Below are 27,622 nucleotides of genomic sequence, written 5' to 3'. Positions count from 1 at the left end.
TCACACAGGACAGAGAATGGCTGAATTTGTATGAGTTTACTTTTAAGACAGTGCCTTATTATTGTCACTTTTAGTTTTAAAATGAACTTTTTAAACACATTTATGCTCAAACACATTTATAGCACAGGAAGTGAAACTGAATTTTACATTGATTTTCTTATTGTAAAATGAACAGTCTCCCACAGGCAAAGACATGAATGTTAGCTAAACTGTTTCTAAACTGCCCATTTACAGGATGTATACAGAAGAAAGTGTCACAGTCCCTCAGTCCTCCCTGGCTCCCTGTCTGCTGCAGATGTGTTTTCTCTCTGTCACGCTCCCTTGTTTCTCTCTCCCCTCTCCTCTCTCTCTGTGAAGCTCCACTGACTCCTCTGGTCCTAGGTCATCCCTGGTTAGGATCTCATAATCCCTGCATTAATTGGAGGGGGAATACCGCATTTGGTGTTGGAGTCCACATTGTCACCAACACCGTTTCAGATCAGCAACCCCACCTCTCACCTCTGACCTTCCCATATCTCCAGATCCACCTGATCTTTCTTCTGTTTCTCCTGTCTATCATGATCTAGCTGAGGCTTTCCATGAGGACCTAGCTCTCTCTCCTCCCTCACAGACCATACGATTGGGCCTTTAATCTTCCCGGTGCTCCCCCCCTCCTCCAGCAGATTATGTAGTTTGTCTAAACATTCTTCTCTTATAGAGGTACCACCTATTTTTAGCAAAATGAATCTCAACAATGCTTATCACCTGCTGAGGAATAGGGAGGGGGACGAGTGGAAGAAGGCCGCCTTTCTTGTCGCCGTTTTGCTCTGCTGTGGATATGTGAATGACCTTCCTCCCTGGAGCACTATTCCCCTTGTTGCATTGTGTTTTGTAGATTGTTACGACCCGGAACAATTTCAGAAATATATTTCTCATAATAACTTTTCAAAACCTTTGAATGTGATACTATGCACCTACAGTGCATAATATCATCAAAAGATTCTGAGGTATTGGCATTGAGCTATCCTGCTGTAGGATTACAGTCTAACACAAACACCAGACATTACTGTAATTAGTCTTTTTTTTCTTCATTTTATCACATGGTGTAAAACCATAAATAGAATTGAATCTCTGATATTTTTCTGTCAGTATATAATTTACTGGGAAAATGAAGCATCATTAACACTTTACCTTTTTCTTGATTTGGGGATGACCCTGGGGGCTTGGCTTCAGATTTTCCTCCTGATGTTGTGCTGCCATCCATATTCTCTGGCTGTTTAACTTCAGTGCCTGTATCATCCTGAGAAAACAAATACTTGTATTTGTTTGTGTGCTAAGAATCATTGATGTAAAATCAAGATGAAAAGGACAAAACTGTAACAAAGCAAATTCTTAAACAGAACTGTTTCCCACTTCCCTTATCCAAGCTGTTAATGTGCAATTAAGGATAAATATTTTTACAAGAAATACATCACAATCACCTTTGTTTCACTTGAAGCATCCCTCTTATCTTCTTCTGCAAAGAAAATAATTATTTTACAATGCAGGGTAAAGGAAACCATCCAATACTCATTTGTGCATTTTCAGTGTTAAAGACTTTGATACTGTTTCAGTAACTAAAAGTGGACAAAGCAAACATCACAGAAGCCTCACACAGGACAGAGAATGGCTGAATTTGTATGAGTTTACTTCTAAGACAGTGCCTTATTATTGTCACTTTTCGTTTTAAAATGAACTTTTTAAACACATTTATGCTCAAACACATTTATAGCACAGGAGTGAAACTGAATTTTACATTGATTTTCTTATTGTAAAATGAACAGTCTCCCACAGGCAAAGACATGAATGTTAGCTAAACTGTTTCTAAACTGCCCATTTACAGGATGTATACAGAAGAAAGTGTCACAGTCCCTCAGTCCTCCCTGGCTCCCTGTCTGCTGCAGATGTGTTTTCTCTCTGTCACGCTCCCTTGTTTCTCTCTCCCCTCTCCTCTCTCTCTGTGAAGCTCCACTGACTCCTCTGGTCCTAGGTCATCCCTGGTTAGGATCTCATAATCCCTGCATTAATTGGAGGGGGAATACCGCATTTGGTGTTGGAGTCCACATTGTCACCAACACCGTTTCAGATCAGCAACGCCACCTCTCACCTCTGATCCTCCCATATCTCCAGATCCACCTGAGCTTTCTTCTGTTTCTCCTGTCTATCATGATCTAGCTGAGGCTTTCCATGAGGACCTAGCTCTCTCTCCTCCCTCACAGACCATACGATTGGGCCTTTAACCTTCCCGGTGCTCCCCCCCTCCTCCAGCAGATTATGTAGTTTGTCTAAACATTCTTCTCTTATAGAGGTACCACCTATTTTTAGCAAAATGAATCTCAACAATGCTTATCACCTGCTGAGGAATAGGGAGGGGGACGAGTGGAAGAAGGCCGCCTTTCTTGTCGCCGTTTTGCTCTGCTGTGGATATGTGAATGACCTTCCTCCCTGGAGCACTATTCCCCTTGTTGCATTGTGTTTTGTAGATTGTTACGACCCGGAACAATTTCAGAAATATATTTCTCATAATAACTTTTCAAAACCTTTGAATGTGATACTATGCACCTACAGTGCATAATATCATCAAAAGATTCTGAGGTATTGGCATTGAGCTATCCTGCTGTAGGATTACAGTCTAACACAAACACCAGACATTACTGTAATTAGTCTTTTTTTTTCCTCATTTTATCACATGGTGTAAAACCATAAATAGAATTGAATCTCTGATATTTTTCTGTCAGTATATAATTTACTGGGAAAATGAAGCGTCATTAACACTTTACCTTTTTCTTGATTTGGGGATGACCCTGGGGGCTTGGCTTCAGATTTTCCTCCTGATGTTGTGCTGCCATCCATATTCTCTGGCTGTTTAACTTCAGTGCCTGTATCATCCTGAGAAAACAAATACTTGTATTTGTTTGTGTGCTAAGAATCATTGATGTAAAATCAAGATGAAAAGGACAAAACTGTAACAAAGCAAATTCTTAAACAGAACTGTTTCCCACTTCCCTTATCCAAGCTGTTAATGTGCAATTAAGGATAAATATTTTTACAAGAAATACATCACAATCACCTTTGTTTCACTTGAAGCATCCCTCTTATCTTCTTCTGCAAAGAAAATAATTATTTTACAATGCAGGGTAAAGGAAACCATCCAATACTCATTTGTGCATTTTCAGTGTTAAAGGCTTTGATACTGTTTCAGTAACTAAAAGTGGACAAAGCAAACATCACAGAAGCCTCACACAGGACAGAGAATGGCTGAATTTGTATGAGTTTACTTCTAAGACAGTGCCTTATTATTGTCACTTTTAGTTTTAAAATGAACTTTTTAAACACATTTATGCTCAAACACATTTATAGCACAGGAAGTGAAACTGAATTTTACATTGATTTTCTTATTGTAAAATGAACAGTCTCCCACAGGCAAAGACATGAATGTTAGCTAAACTGTTTCTAAACTGCCCATTTACAGGATGTATACAGAAGAAAGTGTCACAGTCCCTCAGTCCTCCCTGGCTCCCTGTCTGCTGCAGATGTGTTTTCTCTCTGTCACGCTCCCTTGTTTCTCTCTCCCCTCTCCTCTCTCTCTCTGTGAAGCTCCACTGACTCCTCTGGTCCTAGGTCATCCCTGGTTAGGATCTCATAATCCCTGCATTAATTGGAGGGGGAATACCGCATTTGGTGTTGGAGTTCACATTGTCACCAACACCGTCTCAGATCAGCAACCCCACCTCTCACCTCTGACCTTCCCATATCTCCAGATCCACCTGATCTTTCTTCTGTTTCTCCTGTCTATCATGATCTAGCTGAGGCTTTCCATGAGGACCTAGCTCTCTCTCCTCCCTCACAGACCATACGATTGGGCCTTTAACCTTCCCGGTGCTCCCCCCCTCCTCCAGCAGATTATGTAGTTTGTCTAAACATTCTTCTCTTATAGAGGTACCACCTATTTTTAGCAAAATGAATCTCAACAATGCTTATCACCTGCTGAGGAATAGGGAGGGGGACGAGTGGAAGAAGGCCGCCTTTCTTGTCGCCGTTTTGCTCTGCTGTGGATATGTGAATGACCTTCCTCCCTGGAGCACTATTCCCCTTGTTGCATTGTGTTTTGTAGATTGTTACGACCCGGAACAATTTCAGAAATATATTTCTCATAATAACTTTTCAAAACCTTTGAATGTGATACTATGCACCTACAGTGCATAATATCATCAAAAGATTCTGAGGTATTGGCATTGAGCTATCCTGCTGTAGGATTACAGTCTAACACAAACACCAGACATTACTGTAATTAGTCTTTTTTTTCCTCATTTTATCACATGGTGTAAAACCATAAATCGAATTGAATCTCTGATATTTTTCTGTCAGTATATAATTTACTGGGAAAATGAAGCGTCATTAACACTTTACCTTTTTCTTGATTTGGGGATGACCCTGGGGGCTTGGCTTCAGATTTTCCTCCTGATGTTGTGCTGCCATCCATATTCTCTGGCTGTTTAACTTCAGTGCCTGTATCATCCTGAGAAAACAAATACTTGTATTTGTTTGTGTGCTAAGAATCATTGATGTAAAATCAAGATGAAAAGGACAAAACTGTAACAAAGCAAATTCTTAAACAGAACTGTTTCCCACTTCCCTTATCCAAGCTGTTAATGTGCAATTAAGGATAAATATTTTTACAAGAAATACATCACAATCACCTTTGTTTCACTTGAAGCATCCCTCTTATCTTCTTCTGCAAAGAAAACAATTATTTTACAATGCAGGGTAAAGGAAACCATCCAATACTCATTTGTGCATTTTCAGTGTTAAAGGCTTTGATACTGTTTCAGTAACTAAAAGTGGACAAAGCAAACATCACAGAAGCCTCACACAGGACAGAGAATGGCTGAATTTGTATGAGTTTACTTCTAAGACAGTGCCTTATTATTGTCACTTTTAGTTTTAAAATGAACTTTTTAAACACATTTATGCTCAAACACATTTATAGCACAGGAAGTGAAACTGAATTTTACATTGATTTTCTTATTGTAAAATGAACAGTCTCCCACAGGCAAAGACATGAATGTTAGCTAAACTGTTTCTAAACTGCCCATTTACAGGATGTATACAGAAGAAAGTGTCACAGTCCCTCAGTCCTCCCTGGCTCCCTGTCTGCTGCAGATGTGTTTTCTCTCTGTCACGCTCCCTTGTTTCTCTCTCCCCTCTCCTCTCTCTCTGTGAAGCTCCACTGACTCCTCTGGTCCTAGGTCATCCCTGGTTAGGATCTCATAATCCCTGCATTAATTGGAGGGGGAATACCGCATTTGGTGTTGGAGTCCACATTGTCACCAACACCGTTTCAGATCAGCAACCCCACCCCTCACCTCTGACCTTCCCATATCTCCAGATCCACCTGATCTTTCTTCTGTTTCTCCTGTCTATCATGATCTAGCTGAGGCTTTCCATGAGGACCTAGCTCTCTCTCCTCCCTCACAGACCATACGATTGGGCCTTTAACCTTCCCGGTGCTCCCCCCCTCCTCCAGCAGATTATGTAGTTTGTCTAAACATTCTTCTCTTATAGAGGTACCACCTATTTTTAGCAAAATGAATCTCAACAATGCTTATCACCTGCTGAGGAATAGGGAGGGGGACGAGTGGAAGAAGGCCGCCTTTCTTGTCGCCGTTTAGCTCTGCTGTGGATATGTGAATGACCTTCCTCCCTGGAGCACTATTCCCCTTGTTGCATTGTGTTTTGTAGATTGTTACGACCCGGAACAATTTCAGAAATATATTTCTCATAATAACTTTTCAAAACCTTTGAATGTGATACTATGCACCTACAGTGCATAATATCATCAAAAGATTCTGAGGTATTGGCATTGAGCTATCCTGCTGTAGGATTACAGTCTAACACAAACACCAGACATTACTGTAATTAGTCTTTTTTTCCCTCATTTTATCACATGGTGTAAAACCATAAATCGAATTGAATCTCTGATATTTTTCTGTCAGTATATAATTTACTGGGAAAATGAAGCGTCATTAACACTTTACCTTTTTCTTGATTTGGGGATGACCCTGGGGGCTTGGCTTCAGATTTTCCTCCTGATGTTGTGCTGCCATCCATATTCTCTGGCTGTTTAACTTCAGTGCCTGTATCATCCTGAGAAAACAAATACTTGTATTTGTTTGTGTGCTAAGAATCATTGATGTAAAATCAAGATGAAAAGGACAAAACTGTAACAAAGCAAATTCTTAAACAGAACTGTTTCCCACTTCCCTTATCCAAGCTGTTAATGTGCAATTAAGGATAAATATTTTTACAAGAAATACATCACAATCACCTTTGTTTCACTTGAAGCATCCCTCTTATCTTCTTCTGCAAAGAAAACAATTATTTTACAATGCAGGGTAAAGGAAACCATCCAATACTCATTTGTGCATTTTCAGTGTTAAAGGCTTTGATACTGTTTCAGTAACTAAAAGTGGACAAAGCAAACATCACAGAAGCCTCACACAGGACAGAGAATGGCTGAATTTGTATGAGTTTACTTCTAAGACAGTGCCTTATTATTGTCACTTTTAGTTTTAAAATGAACTTTTTAAACACATTTATGCTCAAACACATTTATAGCACAGGAAGTGAAACTGAATTTTACATTGATTTTCTTATTGTAAAATGAACAGTCTCCCACAGGCAAAGACATGAATGTTAGCTAAACTGTTTCTAAACTGCCCATTTACAGGATGTATACAGAAGAAAGTGTCACAGTCCCTCAGTCCTCCCTGGCTCCCTGTCTGCTGCAGATGTGTTTTCTCTCTGTCACGCTCCCTTGTTTCTCTCTCCCCTCTCCTCTCTCTCTGTGAAGCTCCACTGACTCCTCTGGTCCTAGGTCATCCCTGGTTAGGATCTCATAATCCCTGCATTAATTGGAGGGGGAATACCGCATTTGGTGTTGGAGTCCACATTGTCACCAACACCGTTTCAGATCAGCAACGCCACCTCTCACCTCTGACCTTCCCATGTCTCCAGATCCACCTGATCTTTCTTCTGTTTCTCCTGTCTATCATGATCTAGCTGAGGCTTTCCATGAGGACCTAGCTCTCTCTCCTCCCTCACAGACCATACGATTGGGCCTTTAACCTTCCCGGTGCTCCCCCCCTCCTCCAGCAGATTATGTAGTTTGTCTAAACATTCTTCTCTTATAGAGGTACCAGCTATTTTTAGCAAAATGAATCTCAACAATGCTTATCACCTGCTGAGGAATAGGGAGGGGGACGAGTGGAAGAAGGCCGCCTTTCTTGTCGCCGTTTTGCTCTGCTGTGGATATGTGAATGACCTTCCTCCCTGGAGCACTATTCCCCTTGTTGCATTGTGTTTTGTAGATTGTTACGACCCGGAACAATTTCAGAAATATATTTCTCATAATAACTTTTCAAAACCTTTGAATGTGATACTATGCACCTACAGTGCATAATATCATCAAAAGATTCTGAGGTATTGGCATTGAGCTATCCTGCTGTAGGATTACAGTCTAACACAAACACCAGACATTACTGTAATTAGTCTTTTTTTTTCCTCATTTTATCACATGGTGTAAAACCATAAATAGAATTGAATCTCTGATATTTTTCTGTCAGTACATAATTTACTGGGAAAATGAAGCGTCATTAACACTTTACCTTTTTCTTGATTTGGGGATGACCCTGGGGGCTTGGCTTCAGATTTTCCTCCTGATGTTGTGCTGCCATCCATATTCTCTGGCTGTTTAACTTCAGTGCCTGTATCATCCTGAGAAAACAAATACTTGTATTTGTTTGTGTGCTAAGAATCATTGATGTAAAATCAAGATGAAAAGGACAAAACTGTAACAAAGCAAATTCTTAAACAGAACTGTTTCCCACTTCCCTTATCCAAGCTGTTAATGTGCAATTAAGGATAAATATTTTTACAAGAAATACATCACAATCACCTTTGTTTCACTTGAAGCATCCCTCTTATCTTCTTCTGCAAAGAAAATAATTATTTTACAATGCAGGGTAAAGGAAACCATCCAATACTCATTTGTGCATTTTCAGTGTTAAAGACTTTGATACTGTTTCAGTAACTAAAAGTGGACAAAGCAAACATCACAGAAGCCTCACACAGGACAGAGAATGGCTGAATTTGTATGAGTTTACTTTTAAGACAGTGCCTTATTATTGTCACTTTTAGTTTTAAAATGAACTTTTTAAACACATTTATGCTCAAACACATTTATAGCACAGGAAGTGAAACTGAATTTTACATTGATTTTCTTATTGTAAAATGAACAGTCTCCCACAGGCAAAGACATGAATGTTAGCTAAACTGTTTCTAAACTGCCCATTTACAGGATGTATACAGAAGAAAGTGTCACAGTCCCTCAGTCCTCCCTGGCTCCCTGTCTGCTGCAGATGTGTTTTCTCTCTGTCACGCTCCCTTGTTTCTCTCTCCCCTCTCCTCTCTCTCTGTGAAGCTCCACTGACTCCTCTGGTCCTAGGTCATCCCTGGTTAGGATCTCATAATCCCTGCATTAATTGGAGGGGGAATACCGCATTTGGTGTTGGAGTCCACATTGTCACCAACACCGTTTCAGATCAGCAACCCCACCTCTCACCTCTGACCTTCCCATATCTCCAGATCCACCTGATCTTTCTTCTGTTTCTCCTGTCTATCATGATCTAGCTGAGGCTTTCCATGAGGACCTAGCTCTCTCTCCTCCCTCACAGACCATACGATTGGGCCTTTAACCTTCCCGGTGCTCCCCCCCTCCTCCAGCAGATTATGTAGTTTGTCTAAACATTCTTCTCTTATAGAGGTACCACCTATTTTTAGCAAAATGAATCTCAACAATGCTTATCACCTGCTGAGGAATAGGGAGGGGGACGAGTGGAAGAAGGCCGCCTTTCTTGTCGCCGTTTTGCTCTGCTGTGGATATGTGAATGACCTTCCTCCCTGGAGCACTATTCCCCTTGTTGCATTGTGTTTTGTAGATTGTTACGACCCGGAACAATTTCAGAAATATATTTCTCATAATAACTTTTCAAAACCTTTGAATGTGATACTATGCACCTACAGTGCATAATATCATCAAAAGATTCTGAGGTATTGGCATTGAGCTATCCTGCTGTAGGATTACAGTCTAACACAAACACCAGACATTACTGTAATTAGTCTTTTTTTTCCCTCATTTTATCACATGGTGTAAAACCATAAATAGAATTGAATCTCTGATATTTTTCTGTCAGTATATAATTTACTGGGAAAATGAAGCGTCATTAACACTTTACCTTTTTCTTGATTTGGGGATGACCCTGGGGGCTTGGCTTCAGATTTTCCTCCTGATGTTGTGCTGCCATCCATATTCTCTGGCTGTTTAACTTCAGTGCCTGTATCATCCTGAGAAAACAAATACTTGTATTTGTTTGTGTGCTAAGAATCATTGATGTAAAATCAAGATGAAAAGGACAAAACTGTAACAAAGCAAATTCTTAAACAGAACTGTTTCCCACTTCCCTTATCCAAGCTGTTAATGTGCAATTAAGGATAAATATTTTTACAAGAAATACATCACAATCACCTTTGTTTCACTTGAAGCATCCCTCTTATCTTCTTCTGCAAAGAAAATAATTATTTTACAATGCAGGGTAAAGGAAACCATCCAATACTCATTTGTGCATTTTCAGTGTTAAAGGCTTTGATACTGTTTCAGTAACTAAAAGTGGACAAAGCAAACATCACAGAAGCCTCACACAGGACAGAGAATGGCTGAATTTGTATGAGTTTACTTCTAAGACAGTGCCTTATTATTGTCACTTTTAGTTTTAAAATGAACTTTTTAAACACATTTATGCTCAAACACATTTATAGCACAGGAAGTGAAACTGAATTTTACATTGATTTTCTTATTGTAAAATGAACAGTCTCCCACAGGCAAAGACATGAATGTTAGCTAAACTGTTTCTAAACTGCCCATTTACAGGATGTATACAGAAGAAAGTGTCACAGTCCCTCAGTCCTCCCTGGCTCCCTGTCTGCTGCAGATGTGTTTTCTCTCTGTCACGCTCCCTTGTTTCTCTCTCCCCTCTCCTCTCTCTCTGTGAAGCTCCACTGACTCCTCTGGTCCTAGGTCATCCCTGGTTAGGATCTCATAATCCCTGCATTAATTGGAGGGGGAATACCGCATTTGGTGTTGGAGTCCACATTGTCACCAACACCGTTTCAGATCAGCAACCCCACCTCTCACCTCTGACCTTCCCATATCTCCAGATCCACCTGATCTTTCTTCTGTTTCTCCTGTCTATCATGATCTAGCTGAGGCTTTCCATGAGGACCTAGCTCTCTCTCCTCCCTCACAGACCATACGATTGGGCCTTTAATCTTCCCGGTGCTCCCCCCCTCCTCCAGCAGATTATGTAGTTTGTCTAAACATTCTTCTCTTATAGAGGTACCACCTATTTTTAGCAAAATGAATCTCAACAATGCTTATCACCTGCTGAGGAATAGGGAGGGGGACGAGTGGAAGAAGGCCGCCTTTCTTGTCGCCGTTTTGCTCTGCTGTGGATATGTGAATGACCTTCCTCCCTGGAGCACTATTCCCCTTGTTGCATTGTGTTTTGTAGATTGTTACGACCCGGAACAATTTCAGAAATATATTTCTCATAATAACTTTTCAAAACCTTTGAATGTGATACTATGCACCTACAGTGCATAATATCATCAAAAGATTCTGAGGTATTGGCATTGAGCTATCCTGCTGTAGGATTACAGTCTAACACAAACACCAGACATTACTGTAATTAGTCTTTTTTTTCTTCATTTTATCACATGGTGTAAAACCATAAATAGAATTGAATCTCTGATATTTTTCTGTCAGTATATAATTTACTGGGAAAATGAAGCATCATTAACACTTTACCTTTTTCTTGATTTGGGGATGACCCTGGGGGCTTGGCTTCAGATTTTCCTCCTGATGTTGTGCTGCCATCCATATTCTCTGGCTGTTTAACTTCAGTGCCTGTATCATCCTGAGAAAACAAATACTTGTATTTGTTTGTGTGCTAAGAATCATTGATGTAAAATCAAGATGAAAAGGACAAAACTGTAACAAAGCAAATTCTTAAACAGAACTGTTTCCCACTTCCCTTATCCAAGCTGTTAATGTGCAATTAAGGATAAATACTTTTACAAGAAATACATCACAATCACCTTTGTTTCACTTGAAGCATCCCTCTTATCTTCTTCTGCAAAGAAAACAATTATTTTACAATGCAGGGTAAAGGAAACCATCCAATACTCATTTGTGCATTTTCAGTGTTAAAGGCTTTGATACTGTTTCAGTAACTAAAAGTGGACAAAGCAAACATCACAGAAGCCTCACACAGGACAGAGAATGGCTGAATGTGTATGAGTTTACTTCTAAGACAGTGCCTTATTATTCTCACTTTTAGTTTTAAAATGAACTTTTTAAACACATTTATGCTCAAACACATTTATAGCACAGGAAGTGAAACTGAATTTTACATTGATTTTCTTATTGTAAAATGAACAGTCTCCCACAGGCAAAGACATGAATGTTAGCTAAACTGTTTCTAAACTGCCCATTTACAGGATGTATACAGAAGAAAGTGTCACAGTCCCTCAGTCCTCCCTGGCTCCCTGTCTGCTGCAGATGTGTTTTCTCTCTGTCACGCTCCCTTGTTTCTCTCTCCCCTCTCCTCTCTCTCTGTGAAGCTCCACTGACTCCTCTGGTCCTAGGTCATCCCTGGTTAGGATCTCATAATCCCTGCATTAATTGGAGGGGGAATACCGCATTTGGTGTTGGAGTCCACATTGTCACCAACACCGTTTCAGATCAGCAACCCCACCTCTCACCTCTGACCTTCCCATATCTCCAGATCCACCTGATCTTTCTTCTGTTTCTCCTGTCTATCATGATCTAGCTGAGGCTTTCCATGAGGACCTAGCTCTCTCTCCTCCCTCACAGACCATACGATTGGGCCTTTAACCTTCCCGGTGCTCCCCCCCTCCTCCAGCAGATTATGTAGTTTGTCTAAACATTCTTCTCTTATAGAGGTACCACCTATTTTTAGCAAAATGAATCTCAACAATGCTTATCACCTGCTGAGGAATAGGGAGGGGGACGAGTGGAAGAAGGCCGCCTTTCTTGTCGCCGTTTTGCTCTGCTGTGGATATGTGAATGACCTTCCTCCCTGGAGCACTATTCCCCTTGTTGCATTGTGTTTTGTAGATTGTTACGACCCGGAACAATTTCAGAAATATATTTCTCATAATAACTTTTCAAAACCTTTGAATGTGATACTATGCACCTACAGTGCATAATATCATCAAAAGATTCTGAGGTATTGGCATTGAGCTATCCTGCTGTAGGATTACAGTCTAACACAAACACCAGACATTACTGTAATTAGTCTTTTTTTTCCCTCATTTTATCACATGGTGTAAAACCATAAATAGAATTGAATCTCTGATATTTTTCTGTCAGTATATAATTTACTGGGAAAATGAAGCGTCATTAACACTTTACCTTTTTCTTGATTTGGGGATGACCCTGGGGGCTTGGCTTCAGATTTTCCTCCTGATGTTGTGCTGCCATCCATATTCTCTGGCTGTTTAACTTCAGTGCCTGTATCATCCTGAGAAAACAAATACTTGTATTTGTTTGTGTGCTAAGAATCATTGATGTAAAATCAAGATGAAAAGGACAAAACTGTAACAAAGCAAATTCTTAAACAGAACTGTTTCCCACTTCCCTTATCCAAGCTGTTAATGTGCAATTAAGGATAAATATTTTTACAAGAAATACATCACAATCACCTTTGTTTCACTTGAAGCATCCCTCTTATCTTCTTCTGCAAAGAAAACAATTATTTTACAATGCAGGGTAAAGGAAACCATCCAATACTCATTTGTGCATTTTCAGTGTTAAAGGCTTTGATACTGTTTCAGTAACTAAAAGTGGACAAAGCAAACATCACAGAAGCCTCACACAGGACAGAGAATGGCTGAATTTGTATGAGTTTACTTCTAAGACAGTGCCTTATTATTGTCACTTTTAGTTTTAAAATGAACTTTTTAAACACATTTATGCTCAAACACATTTATAGCACAGGAAGTGAAACTGAATTTTACATTGATTTTCTTATTGTAAAATGAACAGTCTCCCACAGGCAAAGACATGAATGTTAGCTAAACTGTTTCTAAACTGCCCATTTACAGGATGTATACAGAAGAAAGTGTCACAGTCCCTCAGTCCTCCCTGGCTCCCTGTCTGCTGCAGATGTGTTTTCTCTCTGTCACGCTCCCTTGTTTCTCTCTCCCCTCTCCTCTCTCTCTGTGAAGCTCCACTGACTCCTCTGGTCCTAGGTCATCCCTGGTTAGGATCTCATAATCCCTGCATTAATTGGAGGGGGAATACCGCATTTGGTGTTGGAGTCCACATTGTCACCAACACCGTTTCAGATCAGCAACCCCACCTCTCACCTCTGACCTTCCCATATCTCCAGATCCACCTGATCTTTCTTCTGTTTCTCCTGTCTATCATGATCTAGCTGAGGCTTTCCATGAGGACCTAGCTCTCTCTCCTCCCTCACAGACCATACGATTGGGCCTTTAATCTTCCCGGTGCTCCCCCCCTCCTCCAGCAGATTATGTAGTTTGTCTAAACATTCTTCTCTTATAGAGGTACCAGCTATTTTTAGCAAAATGAATCTCAACAATGCTTATCACCTGCTGAGGAATAGGGAGGGGGACGAGTGGAAGAAGGCCGCCTTTCTTGTCGCCGTTTTGCTCTGCTGTGGATATGTGAATGACCTTCCTCCCTGGAGCACTATTCCCCTTGTTGCATTGTGTTTTGTAGATTGTTACGACCCGGAACAATTTCAGAAATATATTTCTGATAATAACTTTTCAAAACCTTTGAATGTGATACTATGCACCTACAGTGCATAATATCATCAAAAGATTCTGAGGTATTGGCATTGAGCTATCCTGCTGTAGGATTACAGTCTAACACAAACACCAGACATTACTGTAATTAGTCTTTTTTTTTCCTCATTTTATCACATGGTGTAAAACCATAAATAGAATTGAATCTCTGATATTTTTCTGTCAGTATATAATTTACTGGGAAAATGAAGCGTCATTAACACTTTACCTTTTTCTTGATTTGGGGATGACCCTGGGGGCTTGGCTTCAGATTTTCCTCCTGATGTTGTGCTGCCATCCATATTCTCTGGCTGTTTAACTTCAGTGCCTGTATCATCCTGAGAAAACAAATACTTGTATTTGTTTGTGTGCTAAGAATCATTGATGTAAAATCAAGATGAAAAGGACAAAACTGTAACAAAGCAAATTCTTAAACAGAACTGTTTCCCACTTCCCTTATCCAAGCTGTTAATGTGCAATTAAGGATAAATATTTTTACAAGAAATACATCACAATCACCTTTGTTTCACTTGAAGCATCCCTCTTATCTTCTTCTGCAAAGAAAATAATTATTTTACAATGCAGGGTAAAGGAAACCATCCAATACTCATTTGTGCATTTTCAGTGTTAAAGGCTTTGATACTGTTTCAGTAACTAAAAGTGGACAAAGCAAACATCACAGAAGCCTCACACAGGACAGAGAATGGCTGAATTTGTATGAGTTTACTTCTAAGACAGTGCCTTATTATTGTCACTTTTAGTTTTAAAATGAACTTTTTAAACACATTTATGCTCAAACACATTTATAGCACAGGAAGTGAAACTGAATTTTACATTGATTTTCTTATTGTAAAATGAACAGTCTCCCACAGGCAAAGACATGAATGTTAGCTAAACTGTTTCTAAACTGCCCATTTACAGGATGTATACAGAAGAAAGTGTCACAGTCCCTCAGTCCTCCCTGGCTCCCTGTCTGCTGCAGATGTGTTTTCTCTCTGTCACGCTCCCTTGTTTCTCTCTCCCCTCTCCTCTCTCTCTGTGAAGCTCCACTGACTCCTCTGGTCCTAGGTCATCCCTGGTTAGGATCTCATAATCCCTGCATTAATTGGAGGGGGAATACCGCATTTGGTGTTGCAGTCCACATTGTCACCAACACCGTTTCAGATCAGCAACCCCACCTCTCACCTCTGACCTTCCCATATCTCCAGATCCACCTGATCTTTCTTCTGTTTCTCCTGTCTATCATGATCTAGCTGAGGCTTTCCATGAGGACCTAGCTCTCTCTCCTCCCTCACAGACCATACGATTGGGCCTTTAATCTTCCCGGTGCTCCCCCCCTCCTCCAGCAGATTATGTAGTTTGTCTAAACATTCTTCTCTTATAGAGGTACCAGCTATTTTTAGCAAAATGAATCTCAACAATGCTTATCACCTGCTGAGGAATAGGGAGGGGGACGAGTGGAAGAAGGCCGCCTTTCTTGTCGCCGTTTTGCTCTGCTGTGGATATGTGAATGACCTTCCTCCCTGGAGCACTATTCCCCTTGTTGCATTGTGTTTTGTAGATTGTTACGACCCGGAACAATTTCAGAAATATATTTCTCATAATAACTTTTCAAAACCTTTGAATGTGATACTATGCACCTACAGTGCATAATATCATCAAAAGATTCTGAGGTATTGGCATTGAGCTATCCTGCTGTAGGATTACAGTCTAACACAAACACCAGACATTACTGTAATTAGCCAGTATTAGGGGTAACCAGGACCCAAAATGCCAGTCCAACTCCCCAGTAAACCACTCCCAAGAAATTTCAGCAACAAGACAAGTAAAGGTGTTATCAGCAGTTTATTTTCTTCTTCGATGTGATTAGTGTACAAAACAACAACAAAAAAGGTTTCTCATTTTCTGTCACGGTCCTGAGTCTGTGGACTCAGTTTTTTTTCTGTTTGTATTAGTTATCCTCGATTTCATGATGCGTTTTGATTCCCTTGGTTTTGATTTCTGTCTCCAGTACTGCTGGCTCCTTTAGTTCCTTGACATTTCTTGTGTTCTAGTTCTTTGATATTGTTCTGTGTTACTTCTGTTTAATGGACAGTCATTTCTACCAGTGTGTCTCTTTGTTCTCCGTCAACTGTATCCCCTAGTCAAGTCTGCGACTGTTATGTTTCCTTTTTTACTTTGAAAGTCTGCGTACTATGCGTTGAGTTTTGCCTCCCCTTTGTCTTGTCATGTCAGATGACTCCCAGGTGTGCTCTCCTCCTGTTTCACATTCCCTAATCACCTCAGTATGTATTTAAGCCCTGTGTTTTTTCCCTGCCAGTTGTTGCCTACTCAACATTTGTTGTGTGTGTATTCCTCATCTTCTATCATCAGGTTAGGTCATGCCATGCATCTCCAGTCTAGTTAGTTAGAGTTTTTGTTTTAGTATTGCCAAGTTTGTCTTGCCAGCAAATAAAGCTGCCTTTTAAGTTAATGTTTTGTCTCGGAGTCCTGCACATGGGTCCAGCCACACAGCTAACCGTGACATTTTTACTTATCTTCCCTACTATTTCACTGTACATAAAGGCACTAAACAGATTCTCCCAGTCCTGCACCTAAATCCAACCACTGTCCACTATGTTAGCCCTCACAGTATTAATGTACGGTTAACATGTAACTTGGAGTCGCAAAACACTTTAAGCAGTCAGTGACAGTAGAAGAGTAGACGTACATTGCATTAAAGCACTAACCAAAGGTTGCTGGGAATTAAAACATAAATGCTTCAAAGAGATTGTCCTTGCTACTGAAAAAGCAAATGCACACAAAATTAAGAATTTCTCATGTTTCTGTTCAGTGCCAGGAGGGATACCATGATTTATACATCAGGGAAACCCTGATGTAACACACAATTGGTCCAAAAACCTCTCATATTCAGCTGTTTTTTGTAAAAAGATAACAATGTTAGTCTTTTCTGCAGCTAGAGAGCATATATGGTATCACTCTTGGCTGGAAGCAGTGCTTAAACAATGGAAAAAACACAAACTTTGTCCAAAACCCGCTCATGTTTAACTGTTTTCCACTTTTTCTTTGGTCATTTTAGCCTTTTTGGCCAGGGTGAAGGGAGCATCTGCCATGAATGGTAAATGGTAAATGGCCTGTATTTGTATAGCGCTTTTACTAGTCCCCCCTAGGGACCCCAAAGCGCTTTACACACCCAGTCATCCACCCATTCACACACACATTCACACACTGGTGGAGGCAAGCTACAGTTGTAGCTACAGCTGCCCTGGGGCAGACTGACAGAAGCGAGGCTGCCATATTACGCCATCGGCCCTTCTGGCCAACAGGTGAAGTGTCTTGCCCAAGGACACAACCACCGAGACTGTCCGAGCCGGGGCTCGAACCAGCAACCTTCAAATTACAAGGGGAACTCCCAACTCTTGAGCCACGATCACCAAGAAACAAGAAGACAGCCGCATGTAACTACGACGGTGTTTGCTAGTTCACCTTACATGCATTAATTTAATAACGTGGTTAGCCTACTTAACGTAACCTACACACGAACAACATTAAGCTACTCACACAGAGAAGAACAGCTGCTGCTGCCGTCATCATCCGTCATCATTTCTGCTACCCTGGCAGGGCTAGGGGCCAGGACTCTCCTCTTCGGGTTTTGGGGGGATAGTGCTAACTCCGGGTCCGATAACATATATATTTATATATATATATATATATATATATATATATATATATATAAATATATTTTAAAATGTATTTTAGCACATATATTTTTTGGCCATTTTTTGTATATTTTGAAATATATTTCAAAATGTATTTTAAAATATTTTTTTTTTACCGTATGGGGGGTAAGTTGCCCTAACTTAATCATCTTAAGTAAAACTTTACTCAATTTTTTGAGGCAACGAGTTTACATGATTTTTTTTAGTTCTGTGCACTAATTAGATTTTGTGAAATCTAAGTGAAAGCAAAACCAGTACCGGTACCAAAAAAGAAGATTTATTAATAACACAAGGGAAAAGACCCAGGAAAACCGAGTTAACGATAAAAACGATTAAAAAAAATAACGCTAAAACCGATAAATGCCCTGAAAACCATCATTTTCACACCCGAGCCTCAACTATCAGGGCACAGTACCAAACAACTGCCCTGGGGTTGTGGACCGCTGCTTTAAGGCTTTACACCCCAGGGTTGCTTCGCTTTTCGTTTGTTTTCCTTGCTATGTGTTATTTCTGCTGCAATATACTGTTCTGCTGTTCATATGACAATGTTTAATAAACTCTGTTCTAAGAATTCTATTCTTTTCCAGAGAATCATTAAGAGCAATGTTCCCTCTAATTTTTCATGTGTCTGAGCGAACACACAAACTCCCTGAGCGGTCCCTTGGACCACTGTGAGCAACAGCAGACGTGTGCACTGTGGTCACGCCAGCATCGAATCCATTCAAGTTACATGGTTTATTCAAATAATCACATTACAGCATTTGTACTTCTAATTAACTGCTTTAGCTCACTTACAATGAAAATTTAAAAAAAATTTGTTCATGACCTGTGTAGTATGTTAACACTATTGGAAGTAAAAATAAATTGAACTACAATTGTGAAAACACAACTTTCTTTCTTCTATTTTTAATAAAGCTCTAACTTGTATTATGAGTCTGTGGTCTGGGAGAGAGTCCTGTAACTCTCTGTCTGCAAAATACAGTATATAATGACCAATGTTGGGCAATTAATTATATAGTTACTTCTTCAAAAAAGTAACTGAGTTTTGCAAACAACAAAGGTTTTGCAGCTGTTTACCTAAAAATGCAGCCAAGGCATTAAAAAAAAAAACATTTTAAACTATTTACAGAACAATCAGCTGTTCTGCACCAAATTTGATGCCACACAAATTATTTGTGCCACTCCAAAAAATAATTTCTGTCCACTATGAGATAAAGGAGAGCAACAGCCTGATACCTGCAGGCCTGACAACAGGAGATGTATCGCTCCTGTAACACCTGTAACATTCAGCAGTCGCCTCATTGTTCTGACACACACAACAAAACTATTGACTACACTACACACTAATTACACAAGATTTGCGCTAAACGTCGCAAATCTCGCACTTCTCAAAACATCATCGTCACTCCTAAAACTTCCCTCTTCCTAAACAACTAAATGTTGCCATATCATTTTTTGATTAGTCGACATGGTACATTTTTGCACCAATAGGAAAGGATGGAGTTTTTTTGGTTTTGTCTTTGCTCACAGGTGGAGAGTTCTTTCGAATGTTTTCCTATAAAATGCCGTTTTTACCGTTTCTTCCCGCAGCAAATATAAACAACAATAGTATTCAGGAAGAAAACCAAACATTGCATATATTTTTTATCATAACTCTGGTTTTACGTGGCCAATCAACACAATTTAAAAACTGGTATAAAGTCCACACTTCTTCCGTCAATTAATCCGTCTGTCCTGCTCACATCTCCAATGGTTGTACACGTTGTCATTAACGTGGATTCACTCCACATCAGCCGCTTTGCTAGCTGAAGCACCGGTGTCGGCACATAAGGACACTGTCATAGCCTGTCAGCGACGTTGATTAGCTGCATATACGAATGTGAATCGCATCATTGGCTGGACTATGGAATAAGGTGGCAGTTTAGAGGGAACATTGATTAAGAGTGATTTGATTTTAATTGGATCCAAAAAGCTGGACCTCCACAGTGTTGATAGGATAAGGTTATCATATTGGCTTCAAAATTTGCAACCCAACAAGGGTTATGAGTTTTGAAATCCATAGAGACGTGGTGTTTAGAAAAAATGTGTCTCAACTGTTGCGATACTCCTGGCACATAAGGGACTTTTGCTTAGGGAGCAGTTGTCCTTCTCTCCTGCATCGGCTGGAGCTTTCTTTAGGTGCCCTTCCAGCTTTGACAAATGTCCAGCTGGGATAATCACATTTACTCTGGGCCTTCTTGATTTGATGAAGGCCCCTTGACCATCTTACAATCTTTTACCATCTTACAACGACATGATTGCAGCCACTCACCAACTCTCTGGGAATGATACTCATGGCCATTGATCAATGGTCATTGATCAATGATCATGACAATTTGCATATTAATGATCAAGGAACTGACCCTGCAGCCCATTGTTCGCCAGTGGTCCTATTTTCAGTCATTTTGCAAATGTTTTGTTTATAAGGTTGGAGAAACCTGCAGTCAGATGAGACTGAAGAAGTCACTTGGTGGAGTGACAAAACGTTTCTTGTGTCTGGGATTTTTTTTTACTAAGGATTTAACCAGTTTTTGTGTGAGTTTGTGGCTGGGTCTGAAGTACAATGGGATGTCGTGCTTGGAGAAGACTTTCCTAAGTTTCTCTGGTAAAACTGCTACATAAGGGATGTCATTCCATTTCATGAGATTCTGGCATTTCTGGCAAAATACATTTATATTTAAAAAATAGATTCAGGACCTAATGAATCAATATTGCATTATTTAAATTTGAATATATACCTCTACTTTTAATATTGTTTGGACAAGAAAAAAAAATAGCAGTGTAGCACAGATCCATCACATGAATCAGATTTTGCCGACAAGGACAGTTAAATTTTTCATGGCTTCAACAATAATAATGCCTGAGTTTATTTTCTGTTTATGCTATTTGTATATGTACAGCACTGTAAACTCTGGATTGTTTTAAAGTGCTTTATAAATAAAGCTGGTATGGTAAAACATCACAGGAGCTGATTCTAAATTCACTGTTGAGAAATAAGTCACTAAATTCATTATACATAATAAAATTAGGATTCACAGTTTAGTTCATTTTTGTGCTGGCCATGTGAATTTGTTTTAAGAACTGCAGCAGTGTTTGAAAATTCCTAAAACACTAAAAGACAGACAGATAAATACCTCTTTCATTTGTCTTTAAGTCTTTCCTTTCTTCTTCGTGGGATTTGTGCTCCAGGTGTCCTTCCTCCTCTCTATTTTCAGCACTCATCAGTCCACTGCAGCTTTGGGGATCATTTTCAGAGACCATGACGTTTATTTTTTCTAACAAATCTGCTACTTCTATTTCATCCATCATACTTCTTTTACATGTGTGGTATCTTTTTTCATTGAAATCTGTGTTAGTTTTCAGCTCTTTTAATGCACTTTCACATGTTTCACCTGTTTCATGAGTCACCACTGTGATTAAATAAGAAAGTGCTCCTCTGCCAAAAGTTCTCTCTAACCACTGCACTCCTGAGCTGTACTGGCTGCTATGCAGAGTGTTGGGTAATAGAAAGACAAAGGCACGAAATCCCTGATTTAAAGGGATTTCCTTTGTTTGTAGACCGAGCATGTTAATGACACAGACGTGCCGACCACACAGATTATAGAGGTTTGGTGAAAACTGTTCCACATTTGTTTGCTTGTCATGGTCAAGTAAAATGTTCTTTGGTCCGATCTCAATGGAAGCTGGATCACCAATTAGTACAAGTGTGACATCAGGAGCCACTGTAGAAAAAGAACAATATTAGCATGTTACAATACAGACATCATTTAAACCACAGTCTGAATAATTGTTTTTCTTGACAGTAATTGGATATAAGAAGAAATTAAAGTAATTTCTATGTTTTTAGTTTATGCCTGTAGAAATTCTTAAAGATATCAGATTTCTGTCCTTCAGCTTCTCACCATCGTCTGCAAACTGGTGTTTTCTAGTAATTTAATGATTTTTCACACAGGTTAAACTTAAAACACACACATTCTAAAATGTTAAGTCAGTTTTTCCATTTTCTTATTACCTCTCTCAATGGTGTCAGATGGTTCAGATGCGTTTTCAGACTCTCCTCCTGTACTTTGATTGATATTCTCTGAAGGTTGAGTTTCGCCAGATTTATTTACTGGACCAGACTAAGAAAACAAATGATTTTTATATAAAATACAGCTCTCCAGTTCAGCAATCTTTACTGAGAATTGTTGGCCCCCAACCCTCACCCTCAAACAAAGGAACAAACATGCATCTAAAAAAATAAGTAAAAAATCAGCAACATATAGAGTTGTGCTTTAGGATTTTGCATATATTTTCTCAAGCTTTGTCAAGTTTTAATTAATTCTCTATCAAACAGGAAGTCAAACAAATTAAGTGCTTTTTGTATAGGGTGTGGCAGCAATTTTTCACACCAGCCTATAAATTAACGAAAGACAGACTTTTAATTCATTTGAAAGCCTGATGCTTAGCCTTGTCCACCCCAGCTGTAAAACTCAGAAACTAGTCTTACTTGTTATCATCTATCGTCCACCTGGGCCTTACACAGAGTTTCTGTCTGATTTCTCAGACTTTTTATCTGATTTAGTGCTCAGCTCACATAAAATAATTATTGTGGGTGATTTGATATGATCAACCTATCTCTAATAATCGGCTATGTACCACAGGCCTTCAAGCTGGCTGTAGTTAAACCTTTACTCAAAAAGCCATCTTTAGACCCAGCAGTCTTAGCTAATTATAGGCCAATCTCCAACCTTCCTTTCATATCAAAAATCCTTGAAAGAGTAGTTGTCAAACAGCTAACTGATCATCTGCAGAGGAATGGCTTATTTGAAGAGTTTCAGTCAGGTTCCAGAGCTCATCACAGCACAGAAACAGCTTTAGTGAAGGTTACAAATGATCTTCTTATGGCCTCTGACAGTGGACTCATCTCTGTGCTTGTCCTGCTAGACCTTAGTGCAGCGTTCGATACTGTCGACCATAATATCCTATTAGAGCGATTAGAACATGCTGTAGGTATTACAGGTACTGCACTGCAGTGGTTTGTATCATATCTATCTAATAGACTCCAATTTGTACATGTAAATGGAGAGTCCTCTTCACACACTGAGGTTAATTATGGAGTTCCTCAGGGTTCAGTGCTAGGACCAATTCTGTTTACACTATACATGCTTCCCCTAGGCAGCATCATTAGAAGACATAGCATAAATTTTCACTGCTATGCAGATGACACCCAGCTCTATCTATCTATGAAGCCAGATAACATACACCAATTAGTTAAACTGCAGGAATGTCTTAATGACATAAAGACCTGGATGGCTGCTAACTTTCTGCTTCTTAATTCAGATAAAACTGAGATCATTGTACTCGGCCCTGAAAAGCTTAGAAATATGGTATCTAACCAGATTCTTACTCTGGATGGAATTATCTTGGCCTCCAGTAATGCTGTGAGGAACTTTGGAGTCATTTTTGACCAGGATATGTCCTTCAACGCACATATTAAACAAATATGTAAGACTGCTTTCTTCCATTTGTGCAACATCTCTAAAGTTAGAAATATCCTGTCTCAGAGTGACGCTGAAAAACTAGTTCATGCATTTATTACTTCCAGGCTGGACTACTGTAATTCATTATTATCAGGATGTCCAAAAAACTAGCTGAAAAGTCTTCAGCTAATCCAAAATGCTGCAGCAAGAGTACTGACAGGGACTAGAAAGAGAGAGCATATTTCTCCTGTTTTGGCTTCCCTTCATTGGCTTCCTGTTAAATCCAGAATTGAATTCAAAATCCTGCTCCTCACATACAAGGTCTTAAATAATCAGGCCCCATCTTATCTTAATGACCTTGTAGTACCATATCACCCTATTAGAGCATTTCGCTCTCGCTCTGCAGGCCTACTTGTTGTTCCTAGAGTATTTAAAAGTAGAATGGGAGGGAGAGCCTTCAGTTTTCAGGCCCCTCTTCTGTGGAACCAGCTTCCAGTTTGGATTTGTGAGACAGACACTATCTCTACTTTTAAGATTAGGCTTAAAACTTTCCTTTTTGTTAAAGCATATAGTTAGGGCTGGACCAGGTGACCCTGAATCCTCCCTTAGTTATGCTGCAATAGACGTAGGCTGCTGGGGGATTCCCATGATGAACTGAGTTTTTCCTTTCCAGTCCCCTTTCTCACTCACTATGTGTTAATAGACTTCTCTGCATTGAATCATATCTGTTATTAACCTCTGTCTCTCTTCCACAGCATGTCTTTTATCCTGTCTTCCTTCTCTCACCCCAACCGGTCGCAGCAGATGGCCGCCCCTCCCTGAGCCTGGTTCTGCCGGAGGTTTCTTCCTGTTAAAAGGGAGTTTTTCCTTCCCACTGTCACCAAAGTGCTTGCTCATAGGGGGTCTTATGATTGTTGGGTTTTTCTCTGTATCTATGAAGCGCCTTGAGGCAACTTTTGTTGTGATTTGGCGCTATATAAATAAAATTGAATTGAATTGAATTATAGACACTGAACATCAAAAAATGTAAACATTTTAGTTTTAAGAAAGGCTTCTCTTACAGAGATGCTCACATTTTTTCTTTAAAAAAATAAATAATAACTGGTAGAAACCAAATAAATTTCACAATTGTATTTACCATTGCTGTAGTTTCATCTACCGTCAGCTCATCTAAAAAAGAAAAGAAAAAACAAACAACAGACACACACAAAAAAACAAACAAATGTACCAGATCAGTATACACACAATGCTTGGCGTGCTAACCATATTTAAATCATAAATATTTACGTTTTTGGTTTCAGCTGACCTTTTTTCAATGATTTGATTTCTTCTCTTCCTCCTGCTCCTGCTGCATTATCGTGATCCTCCATGTCATCAGCTTCTCATCTTCACTGTAGGTCTGTGTATCAGAGACGGAAAATACAAAAGTATTTATTTTTCCCTTGTGGAATGAAGGAAACTGTACCCACAGACACTTTGACTTTCTTTACAATTTCTATGCAGGATAGACCTACACTTAATTGTGATGGCCTGTCTCTCTTGCAATGTTAAATGCCTTTTTTTAAAAATGCTCATCACAGTGTGACTTTTAAAACCACTTCTGTCTGTGGAGGGAGTGGTGTTAAGTAATCAAGAAATGTTTGGACCCCTGTAGGAATTTGTAGCACCAACTTTGTAGGTTTGATCAACCTCCATTGCTGCAGAACAGCTTTAAGTTGTTCACCCAATTCTATTTCCTTTAAAATGCCTTTTTGTATCATTTTGAAATGTAAATTATTTTTCCATTGAGATGCAGATTAGTTCTGTTAAGGTTCTTTTCTTTGTTGGCATAAACTTTAACCACAATACAATCACACTGCCAATGTATTCATCAGAATGTAAATATATACAGTAAGAGAAAAGAATTGTGGGTAATTCTAAGAGTAATGGAGGATTCAAGTAAAGGGCTCGTGCTGGTTGTCCACGAGAATTAATCATTCTACTTTGTTGCCCTTTGTCATAAATGCAGATGCTGAAAAAAAGGGGCTGTGCCCAACCCGAACCTGAGACGACATTACACAGACGTCACACAAATAACCAGAAAAAGTAGTTTGTGACAAGCTCCAGCCACTGATATAACAAGACATTAGTAATAAAATGGCATATTTTATTTTACACAGCAGCTGTACCAAGGTGAGAAAACTGATAGGCAGATGACTGCACAGTGAACCATTAACCAGAATAGATTTCATTTCACTGAAAATTTATTAAGTCTGGGTGTGTAACAGTACAGCAAACATACAAACAGGTGTCAAGTTAAAGGAACCACCATGAAGTGTCTCAGTAAAGTGCTGCAACAGAATGTCGAGGCAGAGCAGTTTCAGTACTAAGGATGAGACATTCTATCAATATGCAATCGATTATACATTTCTAAGCATTACTGATTATATGTTTCTAAGCATAAATGACAATCCTCTTCATGCTAAATGTTAAATGTTGTTGAGGGTAAAAAGATGATCATTCTGAAAAACTTTATACTATACTTTAAAAATGACCCCTCCCTGTAAGAGAACAAATGGACCCAAGCCAAGCACTCAGACACCTGACAACATCCATAGCACCACCAGACCCCCTCACTTTAGAAATCAAAAGTTCCGTTTTTCTTTTAATTTGTAATCCTTCTTTACAACTCAAACACACAAACACACATTGCAGAAATTTTCAATTTGTAAAATTGTAGCTAGATCAAGAAAAACTGTCATGGCGGCTTTACCCTCATATGCCCTGCGTAGATGAGTAAGTGAAATCATCAGAAATTATTTCTCTTTTAACACATAATCACAGTGTAGTGATACATATAAGGATGCTAAAAAGAAAGAAAGAAAGTTGCATCTGGTCAGAAGGAAAGAAAAAACAACCTTGCAAGAGTTGGCCAGATTTGTACCAAATCAAAATAGATGCAAAGATATCAATGGTTACACCCTCATGTATGTTGTTTCACAAGACAAGATGAAATGGCTGATTTGTTCCTCTAACTCACAACAATTTTAATCTCTACATTTTGACTTTTTCTCAAAATAGAATTTTAACTTTTCTTTTTCTTTTTTTTTTTTTTGTTAGGAGAGATCATTTATGCCAAGTCTGCTCCTAACAAACTCCTCTGCGTTGCTGAGAGGCAAATGAAGCTTTCGATCCTTGCATGAGTTTCAAGGCAGTGATGTCAAAAGCATAAGTGAAAGCATAACGGTTGCATCTCACGATTTCCAACACATCATGTGACTTAGAAGAAAGAGATGAGTTTGAGATACTAAATGCGGATGCCGCTCAGGTGCGTCAACTCCCGCCACAAAATTGAAATATTATTTTGCGAAAAAAGTCAAAATGACAACAATCGTTGTTTCAAGACAAACTGCCAAGCTGGCTATACTCTCTACAAAATGCCCTGCGTAGATGAGTAAGTTAAATCATCGGAAATTATTTCTCTTTTAGCACATAAACACAGTGAGGTGAAAGACGCTAAAAAGATGGTCAGAAGGAACAACAAAATAAACTTGGAAGAATTAGCCATATTTGTACAAAATGAAAATGCTATCAGTGGATAGATGTAAAGATATCAGTGGTTACATCCTTGGACATTTTGTTTCACAAGACACAATAAAACGGCTGATCAATTTGTTTCTCTAACTCACAACAACAAATTTAATCTCCACAATATGACTTTTTTGTTAAAATAGAATTTTTACTTTAATACCAAAATTTCGACTGTATTCTCAAAATGATCAACAATAATTTCTTTACTTAATGTGGCCCTCATACTCGTATGGTGCTTTAAATTACCAGAACATTTTTTTCGTTAGTAATCTTTATAAGCAAAACTAATGATCGCTGCAGCACACATACACACTACAAAAATATTACAAGTTAAAAATCAACTCACCTTTGCTTTTTTTCGATCTGGTTTTTATCAACGCAGCTTCCTTTTTATGAACCCTAACAGATGCTGTTTTTATAGAGAGAAACGTTATGCTGAGTCTGCTCCTAATAAACTTATCTGCTTTGGTGAGAGGCAAAAGACGCTTTGAATCGTTGCATGACTTTCAAGCCAGTGATGTCAAAAGGAAAAGTGAAAGTATAACTGGTCTGCATGTGTGGCTGGAATTTTCCATGAGGGCCCAAAGTTCTTTTCTTCTTTTTATATTGTTATTGGCAGTTGGCAAAAAAAAAACCTCAAAAGTGCATTGCTAGTATGGAGTGAGAACTGGAACGTCGCTCAAAAAAAAAGAAGAAGAAGAAGAGAAAACCCTCAAATCCTTCCAAGCAATTTTGCTGTTGTAAGTGATGTTTTTTATATTGTAATTTATGCTTAGAAATATATCATCATTTGTATGCTGATAAAAATCATATCCTTATTAGGTCTGAGTGCAGGTCGTATGTCTATGTATGGTATAGAAA

General features: G+C 39.2%; 1 protein-coding gene across 1 annotated transcript in view; it reads right to left on the bottom strand.

The window, feature by feature from the left end:
- The window catches only part of LOC146717502 (interferon-induced very large GTPase 1-like), a 44,284-nt gene extending 16,897 nt beyond the window's left edge, over positions 1-27,387 (bottom strand). The window contains exons 1-23 of the mRNA XM_085477118.1: positions 27,108-27,387; positions 24,498-24,590; positions 24,330-24,361; positions 21,742-21,850; positions 20,864-21,451; positions 14,491-14,525; positions 14,201-14,309; positions 12,862-12,896; positions 12,572-12,680; positions 11,233-11,267; positions 10,943-11,051; positions 9,605-9,639; positions 9,315-9,423; positions 7,976-8,010; positions 7,686-7,794; positions 6,347-6,381; positions 6,057-6,165; positions 4,719-4,753; positions 4,429-4,537; positions 3,089-3,123; positions 2,799-2,907; positions 1,461-1,495; positions 1,171-1,279 (exon numbers count right to left, since the gene is read on the bottom strand). Of these exons, the coding sequence (XP_085333244.1) occupies positions 1,171-1,279; positions 1,461-1,495; positions 2,799-2,907; positions 3,089-3,123; positions 4,429-4,537; positions 4,719-4,753; positions 6,057-6,165; positions 6,347-6,381; positions 7,686-7,794; positions 7,976-8,010; positions 9,315-9,423; positions 9,605-9,639; positions 10,943-11,051; positions 11,233-11,267; positions 12,572-12,680; positions 12,862-12,896; positions 14,201-14,309; positions 14,491-14,525; positions 20,864-21,451; positions 21,742-21,850; positions 24,330-24,361; positions 24,498-24,561 (2,089 nt within the window). The 5' untranslated portion in view covers positions 24,562-24,590; positions 27,108-27,387. The remainder of the gene's footprint in view (positions 1-1,170; positions 1,280-1,460; positions 1,496-2,798; positions 2,908-3,088; positions 3,124-4,428; positions 4,538-4,718; positions 4,754-6,056; positions 6,166-6,346; positions 6,382-7,685; positions 7,795-7,975; positions 8,011-9,314; positions 9,424-9,604; positions 9,640-10,942; positions 11,052-11,232; positions 11,268-12,571; positions 12,681-12,861; positions 12,897-14,200; positions 14,310-14,490; positions 14,526-20,863; positions 21,452-21,741; positions 21,851-24,329; positions 24,362-24,497; positions 24,591-27,107) is intronic.
- Between the last annotated feature and the right edge of the window lie 235 nt (positions 27,388-27,622).

The sequence above is a fragment of the Copadichromis virginalis genome, linkage group LG2 (assembly GCF_057382275.1).
Source record: "Copadichromis virginalis isolate Kocher_CV1m ecotype Utaka linkage group LG2, C_Virginalis_male_GT1.1, whole genome shotgun sequence".
Lineage (NCBI taxonomy): Eukaryota > Metazoa > Chordata > Actinopteri > Cichliformes > Cichlidae > Copadichromis > Copadichromis virginalis.
This window is presented reverse-complemented; position numbering and strand designations above follow the sequence as displayed.